The sequence below is a fragment of the Daucus carota genome, chromosome 2 (genome assembly GCF_001625215.2).
Source record: "Daucus carota subsp. sativus chromosome 2, DH1 v3.0, whole genome shotgun sequence".
NCBI classification, from domain to species: Eukaryota; Viridiplantae; Streptophyta; class Magnoliopsida; order Apiales; family Apiaceae; genus Daucus; species Daucus carota.
This window is the reverse complement of record NC_030382.2, coordinates 30,271,129-30,286,941: the sequence shown is the minus strand read 5'-3', so window position 1 is coordinate 30,286,941 and position 15,813 is coordinate 30,271,129. Positions and strand designations below refer to the sequence as shown.

At 33.8% G+C, this 15,813-nt stretch overlaps 1 protein-coding gene across 1 annotated transcript; it reads right to left on the bottom strand.

Annotated features, from left to right (window-relative positions):
* Positions 1–1,378: 1,378 nt before the first annotated feature.
* Positions 1,379–15,813, bottom strand: LOC108209852 (probable E3 ubiquitin-protein ligase ARI7). Its single transcript, XM_017381003.2, has 15 exons — positions 15,426–15,813; positions 12,420–12,544; positions 11,912–12,017; positions 11,736–11,826; positions 11,352–11,524; positions 10,962–11,066; positions 10,782–10,870; positions 9,574–9,681; positions 9,273–9,363; positions 9,091–9,180; positions 7,196–7,243; positions 6,606–6,677; positions 4,015–4,114; positions 3,788–3,911; positions 1,379–2,060 (listed from the first exon to the last, which is right to left on the bottom strand). Exons 1-15 carry the CDS (start codon positions 15,576–15,578, stop codon positions 1,904–1,906), a joined length of 1,632 nt encoding a protein of 543 aa, XP_017236492.1. The 5' UTR covers positions 15,579–15,813; the 3' UTR covers positions 1,379–1,903.

Here is a 15,813-nt window from a genome sequence, read left to right as displayed (position 1 = left end):
TCCCTAAATATATAATAAAATATGCATTTTTTAAGGTATTACTACATTTTATTGAATGGAAACTACAACAGCATTCTCTATTTGTATTCCCTATTATTATTATTATAATATTATATTCAACTTGTAAGCACGAGATAGGAGAGAATAAGTGGGAAAAAAGAAAGAAGTAAATATTTTATTCTTAAAAATATTATGAGAAATGGTTCCGCAATCCTTAAAAATGAGGAATGAAATGGGCATCTTAACTTTTTAAGGAATTGCTAGGACTCGGCTGGAACTGGGTTTTATGTCGTAATAGTTTAGGACACCATATAGCTAAGCTGTTGGAGATGTTCTAAGCCATTTTGTTTCGATGGTACTGACTATATTAGTTCGCTATATTTCAGAAATAGTAACTTATTATTCTTTCAAGTTGTTATAAATAGAATGTATATTATCATATGGTAATAAATGATACGAAATCTTACTACAAATTTTAGTACAGGCCTGTAGTGGTTGGCCAAATATAGTCAAATATAGTCAACATCAGTTGATTGATTATATTTTTAGACAAGGTTACATGTTGTTGGAGTGGAGTAAATTTCACACATTATCTATAATTTTTATTCATGATATGATTTAATAAATTTTAGTTAAGAGTTTTAATAGGTTAGAAATGGTCTTACAATTTACAACTACGAGCCACGTTGTTTAAAGAAATAAAACACACCATAAGCAGTCTGACAGTCTACTACTCCATTATAATTGCAGTTGCTTTTTCCTGCAAAGTCGAAAACTATTTTTTTAAGTCTGAAAGCATTTTTCCAAAAAGTAAAAAACTATCTTGTAGATCTGAAAATAGCTTGGATAGAGCATTTCCTCCCTTATTTTAGAAGAGAGCTGTTATTCAATTTCTGCGAAAAACTGGCAGTGTTCATTATAAACCTCCCTAAAATCATTATATTATTTTTATTATATTTCAAAATATATAAATATTACCCGCCATTTACATGATTTTCTGTGTACACTTCTTATAATTTTTCTAACATCACAGCAATTTTAAACAACACTCTCAAACAAACCCTAGAATCTTTTGAATCAACCCATGAACAAAGTCTCCGGTCCACCTATCATAATCAAATTCCTTTTTCTTCTTGTCTGAACATCATTCACGGTGAGGCATAAGAAAACAATATAGGTCTAGAATACACAAGGGCCAGTTCACAATCACAAAAGAAACAGATCTTCCAGGTCCAGCAATGTCTACAAACAATTTCTTCAACTAGAACAAATAGCATAAACTTTAATAATATACTTGATGTTTTAACACACCCCTAATGTTTTCTCAGCTATTCTTCTGATTAAACCCATCAACAGAGAAACTTAAATGGAAAAAAAAAAAAAAAAACCAGTAGATTTTCATTGCATTGGCCCTCACCACATTTATGCAAAGAGAGAATTTTCTTGACACGATGGACAATGCCACAACACATGTCCACAAGTGAGCAGATGCAACAAGTGAAAAAAATTACAAGCAAGCAAATAGAAATTATGTACAGAAACAACCACTATATAACAATATACAACTGTCGACCCCTTTTCCCAGCGTTTCATTCTTGAACCCTTTCCGCAACAATTGACAACTAAAATCAGAAAGCAAAGTGGTTTTTTCTTGCACAACCTACTGAGAACTACAAATCGGACAACAGAGTGGTTCTTGCTTGCACAGCCTAATCAATCATGACGACTATTGGACGAACTTGCGTTTACCAACCCTTCTATTTCTCAGCTTCATGAGGTCTTCGTTTTATGAGAATCTATAACTCCGAAGTATATATTCTTGAATAATTCAGCTTTAGTGTTAGCACGTTTATCATGTTGCAGACCTGGATAAATGCAATGATTACAAATACAACTGCCAGAATCATATTTTGGAGGAGCTGTTTTTCCCACTTTTTGCATTGCTACTCCCAGCAACAAACTTTGAGCTAGGTTTCATGCTAGAAGCTCCGGTCGAGTTGACATCTGATAAGCCATTCTCTAGTGCTCTAACCAAGTTTTCAAAGTAATTACGAGTAACACTGTTGCAAATTACACCTCAGCATATTAGGTAATGTGTCAACAAAATGTTGAGAGCTTCTTGAAATCAAACTGAATCAAACACAAATTAAATAAAATCTTGCAAAAAGAATTTAATATGGTTATTACTACCAAAAAAACACTATGAGGCATGAGCAGCTAATTGCTTGAGCTTTAACCAATTAAAAATATAAATATATGCTATTACCTACAAAAAATTAATAAGGTAGCTCTTATATGATGTAGGACAAGAATTGAAAAATAAAAATATAGTTTAAATCAGTAAAACACTAAAGGGGTAAATTAGCAAATTGCACTCTGTTGGTTTTTGGTTTACAGCAAGTACAAGGAGAAGAATAGCATAACAAGAGATGAGCAAGAAGATATGATATATCCTTGATGTGTAACCATTTTAAATGAATCTGATTCACTTTGAGCATAGGAATAAAATGTGTAAATGAATTCAAAATCATATTAGTAAAAAACTTTAGAATTGACTAAAGAGTTGATTGGCTATGCAGATTTCTATTTTGGAGGGACCGACCGATAAGTTATATATAAATATTGTTAAAATTTTATAAAAAAGAACATCAAGTTAGTTAATATATGGTATTATAGGAGTAACATGCCAGCAGGAAATATGTACTCGTATTTTTAAGTATTACTGTACCTCTGACTCCTCTCAACAGTAGCTAGGGTATACTTCTCATAGTTCATAGCCTTGACGTTCTAACAGATCACAAGTTTGTTTTTTCTTGAAATTCATAAGGACAGCTGGTAACTAATCACTTGTTTCCTAACCTAATACTTTTTCTTGTACCAAATAGGACAAGAATTGGATATCCTGAATTGATAAAGGTAACTACACAGATAAGTAATCACTTCTACTATGGTTCTCCTTCATCATGATTCCTTCTTACATAGATAGCACCTTAATAAATAGCTAGCATATCACAGTGCATATTAAAGTCAAAAGCATCAACTATAATGCAAGGTGGCACGGGCTTATTATTATCTGGTGCAACCACGAGTATTGTACAGGTACAGATCTGAAGAAACTCCAGATACACGCAGCAAAATTTACATCTAGTGCAAGTCTGGTTATGGGTATATGTCATTAGGTTTATAAGAAATTTACAGGTTTATAAGAAATTTAATTTTTTGTTTTGCAAGGATCTCGATCAGTTTAAAGTTCTTGAGTCAATGTCAGACTCAAAAAGGAGCTTGTTTAACCTATGACTATGACCCATATTTCTCCTGTGTTTTCTTCCTTTGCCCAAGCCCCAAACACCAGTAACGAACCCCAGAATACCACTTAAACTTATTGCCATTAGAGTAAACTTACAGTCCAGGTGCAACACTACTCCAACACATTTATGAAGCCATATTCAACTATTCACTAATCCAACAAATCTTTCCTTTCAAAAAGAGCTCCATTTTAGAAAGCTACCAAAAAAGGGATCACCCACTAAACTTATGCATGCTTTCGTTTCCCGCAAGATTTTTCCACATGGATTATTTCAAAGAAGTTTCAAGTGGTGATCCTGGTTTATTATCACTAGTATAGCATATTTTGGAAACCATAACCAATCTTTCAAATGGGTCATCACCAATATAACTTTCAACAAACACTGATAACAGAAACATTTCGAAAATTGAGAGCTTATGGACTCACTTCCAGGACTGAGCACTGTTACTAACAGCTAAGAAATTTAAAGACAAATCATACCTAGTCAATCCGGCCAGTTTTGTACGAAAGCTATTAAAATCTTCAGAAGTTCCGTCACCAAGGTAATTCTGTAATTCCTTCTCAGCACATTGATGAAGCCTTTCTAGGTTAGCCTCAGCTTCACCTGATAAAAAATCGTAATCATGAGCTGATAACTACGCCTGAACAGATGTTACACAGCTAGTGACATGCTTTAGTATAATACACACACACACACACACATATACCTTGCAAATACTCAAAAAACTGTCTTTTGGCAAGCTCATCCTCTGGCAAATAAAATCCATATGCATATGTCCATTTTAGTACTCGCCTACACTCTACAATCTGCCAGGATAAAAATTGATCAAGTTAAAATCAGTCAAATCATGCAAAACGTGATATGCATATGGACTGATATGACAGTGTCCAGACACACTCGACTCGAATGGTAGGAATATGTTTTTTTTTATATTCATATAGTGAATCTCATGGTGGTTCTGGGTCATATAATTATTCTTTGAAGTACAAGTACACCACCAAATTGAACTTCGCTTTATTTAGAGTTCACTTCAGATTCAGTTTAGGCTCATCTGTAAAATGATATTTTAATTTTTATCAATAAGAATTCATACCAGGAGCTCCGTAATTACTGTATTAATAGTTTAGTACTCATTAGTCATGTGTAAAAGTAAACATCAATTACATAATATATATTATATGTGATAATATATTATTTATTACTCCCTCCGATTCATAATACAAGTCCCTTTTTGACTTTTGACTAGTCAAACTGACTATACTTTGACTCAAATTTATATGTATTATATAATTGGAAAAAATAAAAAATTATACCATTGAAAAGTACATCTAGTCTAATTTAAAATGTAACTTTCTATTTTCTAAAATAATAAACAAGTATTTTTTAATATTTAATCAAAAATTGGTCAATTTGACTTCTAGAAAACTGAAAAGGACATGTAATTTGGGACGGAGGCAGTATTATTTATTTGTTGACAAGTAACCCAGCCCTACCTCCATCGACCCAACTTACTGCCGTGACAACCTTATATAATAACAACTTGCCAACTTTTCTGGGTGTATTAAGAGTCTGGTCAGTTGGTCTTTTCAGTGGCATAATGTGCCATACTGCCATTAAGCATGCAATCGACTAAAAAACTATGACCTATTGCTTACAATAAAACAGTGGCATTTTTGCAACTTATTGGAACTTCACTATACTTAATGTCCAATACGCATAACAAGATTCAATACATATAACAAAGCATTGAACTTTAATCATATGTGTTGAAAGTATATGATCATTTGATCCCTTCCGAAAAGGTTGCAATTAACATACCATATTAAGTAACTTCATAAGTTTCTACTCTAACGAAGAAACCAGAGGAATTGTTGGCGCTATATGAAACTTGTTAAAGGTAAGGCAAGGTTTAACCAACATTATGTGCTGAAACTATCTTGTGCAAATTTGGAAAAATGTCACTTTCACATTTTTTACAACTTCACAAGTGTCCTTAGTTTCTAAGTTTCTAGCTGATATGCCCTCATAATAAATAACATTTAGAACGACTAATAAATGTTATTCATACTTCTGTACAAATATATGATGGCTGATAAATTTGGAACTAAAAGCATAAATAAGGAACTTGATCGATTGACTTCGAATAACATACGTTACGAAATCAATCCAAATATATAAATTAACTTTACATGTCCACATTGTGGAAGCAGATGATCACCGCAGACGGTGCTACACCAATATATCTCGTCCCTGGTGCACTCCTGGATGGTGGCTCATGGATAATAAGGTTTGAATTTTATTTGTTTTTAGAGGGAGATACATTTTTTATTTTTTTTGAATAATAGGCTTATATGCCTTACAAATGAATATCTGTTCTAACAAATCTTGGGGTGAGCGAGAATCAAACCGAAAACTTGAGACGACATGAGATAAGCCTTTACCACTTGAGTGATCTCATCGCGCTCAGAGGGAGATACATTGAATAGACTTTATTGATGCAAATATGACCAGAACTAGTTGAGGTCATATCATCAGAAGAGATATTCTTGTATCTATTGTTGTTTGTTTAAAAGGAATATTGTTGGTTTTTTGATTTATAAAAGCAAAAAGGGGATATCACACAAAAAAACATGAGCAAGAAGATGTGATATATGATATATGCCTGATTTGTTTTTGATACATCTTATTCTCGAAGGATCATGCCCTTCATATAGCCTTACAAAATAAAAACAGGAATATAGAAATCAATGCAAAACTAGTTTTCCTACCTTAATTAGTCACATAACAATGGCTAACATTCATACTTGGACCGATTTTGCCATCAAATCAGCCTCTGACACATATTGAAGCATAATTCAACAATCATGCATATAACATAAATCAGAATAGACTTCAAGTACAAGATTTAAATGCACTAGTTCTGACTTCTGAGTGGTTATGATCAGTATATTTAATATTTTCCTATTTAAAAATCACAAGCTACAAAAAATTCCCCTAATTTTCTAATAATGTTTATATTTTCCACTCTTAGTTTCCTGTGTATGTCTATATATTGCTTTTCTTGGTATTAGTGCATTGTTAAATGTTAATATTCAGAAGACTAAGGTTAGATGTAGACTAACCGGCTACAAGAACTTGCAAATGATTGGAGGTACACATAGAAGATAAATATTAACATACACGCCAAGGAGAAGTGAGTATCGTATAAAAAAGTTTATGTGGTTTTTATTCGGACTCTCTTACTGAGAATATAAGAGGATTTAAAGCTTGAATTTGATCAGAATGCAACAGCCGTACCTGTGACCATGCTTCCACTACAAACTTCAATTGAGACTCTGGTACCTTGTGCTTCTCACTGAGCTTTTCAAGCTAGAGAACAAGAATGAAAAAAACAGTTATGAGGGGGGAGGGGGGGTCAGGAAACATAGATTTATTGAAGTCATTACTGATATACAGCAGCCCAAAAAGTTCACACAAAAGAAACAAGATACCTCAATACACTAATTCAGTATAAATATATGCTGATACTCCTAACAAAGTAAAGCTTCATGTTGTACAGTAAAATGCATATCTGTTACATATAACTTGACTATTTTGTTGAAATTCATAATTTAAAGATTTTAGTAAGAAGCGCGCGCATCAATATTCTAATATATCTCTTAGCCTTGTAAGGTTTGGTTTGTTCGAGTTACATGTGAACCACCTGCCAAGTTAGAACACTAGGGAATATATCCAAAACTGTGGAACAATACGTGTACTTAGATACAAACACAATAATTAAACATTAAATATGAACTTGTAAAAAACCGATGATAAATTACGCATGTGATACAATTACCCTCATTCATATTTATATCACAACTTAAGATAATAAGAATTGCACTTACATGCACAGTTTGCATTTGATGTAAATCTGCAACTGCTTTCTGCCTCGACTGCCATCAAAAAAGATAAAGATGTAAAGCCATTGATAAGCATAGGCAATAAATTAAAAATATAACAGAGAATAAAGAGACATAACAGAGTTCAGAGAGAGATCCGAGTTATTTTGCAGAATAAGATTGTTGTTTTACAAGACAGAGCACATTGCGAAAGCTACTTCCATTTTCATATAACATTCAACATTTCTTCAAATTGCACACATCACACCTATTTATAGACTCCAGAGTCCAGAACTTAACTGACTCTGAAATTACTTAGGTCCCCTTCCCCTTTAGGAAACCATCATGTCCTCGTGATGGAGCAAAGAAATCTCGGAAATCATGCATGAGCAAGGCGCACGAAAACATAATTAAACGTCAAAGCCGATAAAGTAAATGTTCCTGCCACTTTAAAAAGGAAAAAACCCCTACTTGAAGATCATTCAGCAGCAATTAACTTCAGCAGCTATTGATTTCTCGGAGCAAAGCTTTTAGTATTGGAGAGCCTTTGTATTAACTCTAGGTCACAATTAAAATTACAATCAGCCTCCAAACCTAACCCGAGTCAAAAACAACCTTATGCTAAAGGTTCATGGAGACATGTGAGAGATGTTTAATAGATGAGGACAAAGAAGAGAAGGGAGAACAAGCATTTGAACTTGAAGGGATTCAGGGAATCTCTATGATGTCAAAAACATTTGGATAAAAATTTTCAAGATGAAGATGATGAATGAAGGTTTTTACTAGTAACAATGTAGCAAGCTGAACTTAACTAAGAACTTTAAGTTTGAATCAATATATTGTATTTTAGGGTTGCTTTTGCCCTAGAAGGGTGATTCAATATATTATGAACTCATGTGATAAAGCTAAGTAATTTTGCATAAAAGACCAAGGAATTTATCTTTTAAATCTTTGGAACATGTGCACCTCGCTTCAAACACGCGTCGCTTTCGCGCCTCGCAACTAGGCTCTGGGGGGTTTCGCACCTTGGTGCGCATAACACTTTCGACAACACTAATCATCAGGCCATTTTCAAAAATCAAATTTCAACACAATTAATTATGAATTGTTTGCTTTGGAGGATCTATGTCTCAAAAAAGTTGCTTCCAACTCATTAAGTTGAAAATTGATGTTCGCCATTAACCTAGATTGTTTAGAATATGCAAAAGTCAAGGTGATAAAGTTGGTTATATTCTTTAAATAACTAATATGGTATCAAGCACATATATTGAATGTGAGTAGCTTCCTCGATTTTAGAATAGATTTAAGATCCTCCAGATCCAGAACATATACTAAATAAGAGTAATTTTCTTAATTTCAGGATTAATTCTGAATTCTCCTCCTATATCGCGACTCGCGAGAAAATCTAGATTTCAGATAGTCCCCCTATGTAAGGAGATATATAATCTTTTATTTTTTTTAGGGCTTGAAATACTGATATGAGAATATATCTCTTATGTGTGACAATTCATGTGGTTCTAATTACAGCCTAGTTTTTGTCATTAGACCACTGAGTTTGTTGTGGATATCCCACCCAGACTTACCTTTAATTGTTTTCCTACGTTATTATTGTCCTACATCAAGTATTATCGCAATGCATAGCTGCACACACTACAAAAACCCATTCATTCCTATTTAATTAAAATTAGTAATAATTATTTTTTTGATATATTAATACAAAATGGCAAAATATCGCCCATCAGTTCATCAGTTGTCGACATTTATAATATAGCCAAAAAAATTATAACTCGATGATGCAAAGAGTAAATAACTATTCCAAAATAGAGATCTGGAGGAGCTTTAATATTATAAGGTTGTATAACAGCACCAAATAAAGATTCAGGGACAAAACTTGATCATACCGATTGGTTGGTTGCCCAGCGTTCATAATAGTGAGTATACCTTTCCAAAGAGTTCTTAGCCATCTCTCTTCTCTTTTCTGATTCATCATACTGCGAAGAATAGAGCATGCACGAGATGGATTATTATAACTCATTCTCAGTATAAACATAGTAGTCCAATAACATCAAAGCATGAAACTTACCGCTCCCTCTTGCTTTGCTGCTTCATAACGATTACAAGCATAAAATCCGCCAGTTCTCTCGCCATGCTCGGCCCAGACACCAAGACAAAGCCTGCATGTCAAATGTTTATATTACGAAATATCTGCTACAGGCAAAATCAGTATCTGTCAAGCTAATAAAAACTAGTGCCACAACCAACAGGTAAGAGTATAGGAAGTGAAAGCTTAATGCACACGTTTGTTACATAATAAAAGAGAAAAATATTAAACACGGTAAATTAAAGAAAAGCATGCAATACATCTAACAGGACCTGATGCTTACCAGCAGAACTCAAATTTGCAGGGTGGTGTGCAAGTCATATGCATGCAGCCTTGATTTTTCTCAATTGGTCTCTTGCATTTGGGGCAGGGCTTCGAATTGGCAAGTATCCTGAGCAATAATAATACAACAATGTAACGTTTCAGAGCCAGAAAAAATTCAATCACTCAGACACAATCACACAAACATACTGAAGATTTATTTCCGTAATTAACTAGAAATAAATTATATTACAGCAGCAATTTATATAGCTACAGCTATATGATGCATGACTTCTCTATGATGCATATATATTACAAAAGAATAAGATTTTACTAGTAGTTTATACTCGGGTGTGTGACATCAATATAGATGATATAAATACAAAATGTTAATCCGCTATGGATATTTCCTACAGATGGTAAATATTTTCACGTGTTTATAATAGAAGATAGATCAGCTACACATCCTTAGATTAGGAAAATTGAAGTAGAGGCCTATAAACTTAATCTAGTCTAATCAGCAGGATTCCCAAAAGAAGGGAAACAAAAATCTGAAATGTAAAGGATCATGATCATGACCATAAACACACGAACAGGAAGTGAAAAGTGCTATTAAAGCCCAAAAGCACAACAAAGAGTAAGATTCTCCCTTGAAGAAAGGCAAAGCACAGCGCGGGCTTTTGTAAACTAAGCGCACTATATTAATCGATACATATTTTAGTGTAATAAGATAACTGGACATGATAATTACTATCTCTAAACTAAAAACAAAAAACTATGCCCATGTTTCATAGTACTATAATATATTTAGAAGTGGATGAAATTTCTGTTCGTGCATCAACTTCTTCACTTTAAAATAATCAAAATCGTCATCAGAATCAGGATCAAGATGCTTACTGGTGCTTTGTGGAGGATGACTAAGGCAGCTAGGTTTTTAGAGGAGTATATATGACTAGAAGTCTAGTATAGTGGGTTTAAGAAGAAGCCGAATAGAATAAAATATTGAGCCACCTTATAAAATTATGTTAGATCTAATTGAAACACCCATTTACACAAAAGAGCAATTTTATAGCTTTTTTGCGCTTTGGGCTTCAGCATCGAACGCGCATAAAGAGGGGTTTTGTCTTTGCTCTGCGCTTCGGAAAGCAAAGCCCAATTGCTGTGCTTTAAGCACAATTTTGATAACCAGTGAAAAAAATTCCAAAAAATAGTATGGAGAAGTACTAATACCAATTCATGTTCTCAGATTCTGCTGTATTTTTCAATATCCATTTAGACACAGTTTCGCAGTCCACTGGACGGTGAGCTTCCTCTGTACACTGCAACAGCACTTTGAAACTTAAACATCGTGACACATATCCAATTGGTAAATCATATATTCAAAACCAAACAAATAGTAGACAAACTTACGTTCCAACAAAAGCTATATGAGCATAGACATGACACGTCATGGCTTCCACTTCCAACATCAAATTCAATCGCACAATCACATCCAGGCGCAGGACACCACTTGGTCTGCACAAATAACATATTAAAAAAAACATATGAGGGAGTTTGGCATAGCCTATATATCCCATTTAAGTGCTTATTTGGACGGAGATGTACCTTAGGTATTAATTTCAATTAAGTACTTATTTGTGTGGGAGAAACAAGGACAAATACCTTCTTTAATAAAAAAGGATATGATAACCAAGAGACCAAAATATACTTTAGCATCCTAATAAATTATCTAATTCTTATCCTGGCTTGAACTACAAGATGAAGGTTGAAGCGAACGGTCAAAGGCTTACAGAGGCATACCTTTCGATTATCTTCAATATAAGATCGACGAAGGTAACGGTAATACTTCTCCCTATCTTCACTGGACACCAATGTATTGATCATATCCTGACTCACAGCAGCATTACAAGATGGATCTGGACACCTTAGCGTCAAGCATCCTGGCCCATCATTGATAGATGTGCTAATATATGCTAAAATAATAAACAGAAAGTACACAAATGCAATTAGAATTCCGTTAAAAAAAAAAAAAATTAGCCAAGTTCCTGTTAGCATCGACTTTCTAATTAAATCTAATTAGCCATGTTCTAAAACAGAAAGAACACCAGTCATAAGAAAGCTGGAGCAAGTGATGTAAAAGAGACCTCCAAGATATTTTAGGTTAACGACGGCTGAGACATATACCTGCCCAACATGTACCACAATAAGGATGACCACAGGCTGCACTATTAATCTTATCAACTGGATAGGGTTCAAAACAGATCTCACAGATAAGCTGCCAAAAAAGTGAAGCCATCAACAATAGAAAAAGGAGATATGAGTCAACAAATTAAACCAACTATTATAACTGGTTTGTGTACTTCTCTATCATTTTGAGATTTAACAGCTTGCTCTTCCACTAGACCAACAGCCTTGCGAACTCCATCTTCATCCGAAAACCATGCCTCATGCACATTATTAACACTCCTGCATAGTCCATTTTTCTTATCAGATACACGGACACTAGTTAATATATACAAAAAAAGTAATATCACAATATTTGGTATTTGGTATACAGTTATATATTAATATACTTCCACAATCCCCAGTCACAGTCTATACATCAGATTTCTGCAAGTTAAAACATAAACAAGCCTCAAAGTATCAGATGATAATCCCTCTTTCCAATTTAATCAATAAAGCTACAATCAAAATTTTGTAAAAGGAGATTTGCATTTGATAATCCATAAACAAAATTATTTTTAAGAAAAAAAACAAAGAGAATATTGAGAGTAAAATAATGAAATATAGAAGTTTAACTTTTTTGTGGAATCAGGCATAGGAAAAAAATATGAACATGCAAGTAAATAAGAAATATAAGGGATTCACCACTTATACTGGCGAAGTAGCATGCATGCCGCAACTCTTGGTATGGAAAGAACTGCAGAGATTCTTACTATATCGTCCTCCTGACGACGTCGTATATCTTCTTCCTTCAAGACAATATAATTCTTCTGCAACATAAATGCCGTGCAAAATCCATATAAGAACAATGACAAACTACATATATAACGTAAGTGAACAACCATTATAGAATAGAACATATATACCCACACGTCAAAAATAAAATCTTGCCTTGATAATGTCAAAAGCTTTCCAGAAAAGAAAATCACATAAAGATGCAATGTAATAGTACCAAATAGTGAGTTCATAAAGAGATTAGAGTAGAGAGCAATATCATTATACAAGGACACAAATAATCCAAATATATAGTTATCTAAAGCAATGATACCCAACTTAACTTAATAATCATTAAAAAAATATTCAGCACCAGTTCCACTACACATAAAATTATAATGTGAGTGCTCATAAATTTGAATTTTAAACAGACAGCAGATCACCAAACAGGAAGTCTTGAAGAAATTTAAAAAGGCGAGAGATCACGATTTAGGGAAGAGTAACATATAAAGCGTAAATGATCACTTTTAGGCCACAGTTTCAGTTGCACAGCAACTACATTACATCATTAAGCAAAAGCAACAATATTTGCACCATATATGAAATAATAACCAACCAGAAAGGCGATAATCACCATAAGCATGATTCACTAACACAAGAAATAATCAGTAATTTTATCAACATCAAATATAATCACCATAAGCATGATTCATTAGCACGACTCTCTTTCTTTCTCGCTCCTAAGCTTCCTCATACCCTTTTACCATCTCGCCCTGTCTATTTGCCCTCTCTTTAGCCATAAGTGTTAAAATTAAATTTATATCTGCATACACATAACACTTACAACCGATGTGGGACAACTCTTAACATTTTCCACTTCTAGTGGAGAGAAGGAAAGACTATCTATCCAAAAATGTGTTGGCAGCACATTTGACCTGAAGTTCTTGTATTATCTTGGATGGATGGGAGAGAAGACTTCAGAATTATTAAAAGAACATTAACCAGTAACCATCATCTCAAAATCCCAAAAGGTATATAATCTTAAGTATTTCTAAATAAATATTCATAATTATATCTAAAATTTACATATACAATTAGGTCTTGTTTTGTATACGTAAACAAGTATGCCAGCGGTTATGATCAACTAATAGAATAGTTATACGGCTTATGGTTATAGTTTAAGATATAAACCCTCATCAAAGTTGGATTTTACTAAAACTGGACCTGTTGTACTAGAAATGAGTATGTCATCAATTACTCTTGGGCTCCTGAGTTAAAAGATTTTGACAAGGGAAGAGAAATAATGAAAATTTGAGTTTAGTTTCTCTCGCGTGCTCCCGAATTTTATCTCAGAAAAATTGAAACGGAAACAAGGAAGAAGAAATTTGAGAGAAACACCCACAACCACAATTATCCCCATCCACAACATGTGGAGAGTTTGAGAGACAAACTTTTAAGTAAATTCTCCTTACTTCTCTTCTCACTTTATCTTCTTGTTGCTGAAGAAAACATTGGACCATGACAAAAATAAAAAAATCTCAAGAAATGTTTGCCTTTCACGGGAATCTAATCCTCAACCTCAAACTACAAATCACCAGACACTTTATTATCCACTTCACAACCACTAGGCCACTCCTTGGGGTTTCATTTCTATCTTCAAGGCTGCCTAACTGATTAAGCATGTAACTATGCCTCTTATTTGTTGGTTAATGGGGCCCTATCTTCACTAGCTGCTCTAGCTGACTGTCCATTCCTTCCACATGTAATTTCTATGTTATGTATGGCCGTGCCTAAGGGCGTATCGGTTGAATTAGATTTTGAGATTTTTATATAGTAGATATATGTATTAGTTTGTCAGATGATTGTATTGGTTTGTCGAAAGTTTTTTTTTTGTGTGTGATAAATTTCAGGTTCCGTAAATCGAACAAAAATTTGTAATTACTGATACATATTTAAGTTCCAACTAAACATTTCATACATAGAATGTTTATAACTTCTGGCTCTGGTCACAAAGGCGACATAATCAAAATTGAGCTTAAAACACTATATTGTGCTTCCAGATTTAAATATATAACAGATATTCTTTGAGTAACACGCAGAGTGATATCCTCGGCCCACTAGGATGTACAAAAACATATTTGTAAGAGATTCTTGATCCAAATAAATCCTTAACTTTATAATGAACAAACTTTGACAAGGAAATGCATTCTAATATCTCCTATACTAAATGTAGTGCATACTATTCGAGACATAATAATGTTGTGTTGACTCTTTATTGTCATATGTAACAAATTGCTTTTACCACCATGTTCAGTAGTTCTCAAGTCATGTTTAGCAATAAATTTGTATCACATCTATGATAGAAAATTCGCCTTATCATTGGATTTTCAAAATACTTATGAATTGCAATGGGAACAAGATTACGGGAACATATAAAGTAATGACTAGTCTAACTATTCGTTATTGAATAGATATCACAAATGTAGACATTATAGTTTAATATCTGAGTTCATATATCTCATGGCATATTGTTCATGTTTAACTTTATCACCTCAGGGTGTAGGCACATGCAATGATAGTCAAAGGTCCACATGAAGATGTCAAAAGTTATCTTGAGGCAAAAGAGCAGCTGAGAGGCAAGATGATCATATTTTAGTTGTTATTATCTTATCAAGTGGAGCTATTAAACAGTAGGTTTAAAGAAGGACAATCCAGCGATTTCTCGTCTTCTACAGCTTCTTAACTATTTGATACTCGTTTCAGATTAACATATATGCAAAAAAATGCCCGAAAAAACTTCTCTTATATGTCGATGGTTAAAGATCACATTAAACTCTCGGAGCGAGTAATTAGCACAAGTTCCACTGACACATAACACAAACACATCCATGTATAATAGAAGTATAAGAAAGAGGCTATTGAAATAAAAAGACGAACCTGCTGGCGAATAGAGACGAGTTTGGGGGAAGCATCATCAGAATCATTATCATACACATAATCATTATCGGAATCATTCTCGACATCATTATCGCTGCTGCTGTAAAACTCCTCCAGATCGTTACAATCGTGCATATCATCCTCCGAACCCATTCTTCAATTAGGGCAGAGTTATAATTTAATAGCTATTAATATATTCTCGAAGAATTAAAGATACAAGAGAGAAGAAGACGATGAGGGGGGTGATCGAATAGAATTTGAGGATAGGTGTATAATCGAGGTTTTGTGTTGAATTTCGTGCCAACCAAATTACGGAGCCACGCACTTCACCTTAATTGCCGACTCCCTCTGCTTTTCTCTTTATAGAATTTAAGACTTCGCCGACCGT

What these genes read in the sequence shown, in the direction of transcription:
- LOC108209852 (XM_017381003.2), bottom strand. Translation starts at nt 15,578, where the DNA reads ATGGGTTCGGAGGATGATATGCACGATTGTAACGATCTGGAGGAGTTT. An exon ending in TTGTGGTACATGTTGGGCAG is followed by an intron (nt 11,525 to 11,735) that starts GTATATGTCTCA and finishes TTATTATTTTAG; the next exon opens with CATATATTAGCACATCTATC. An exon ending in GTTTTTTGAGTATTTGCAAG is followed by an intron (nt 3,912 to 4,014) that starts GTATATGTGTGT and finishes ATTTTTTATCAG; the next exon opens with GTGAAGCTGAGGCTAACCTA.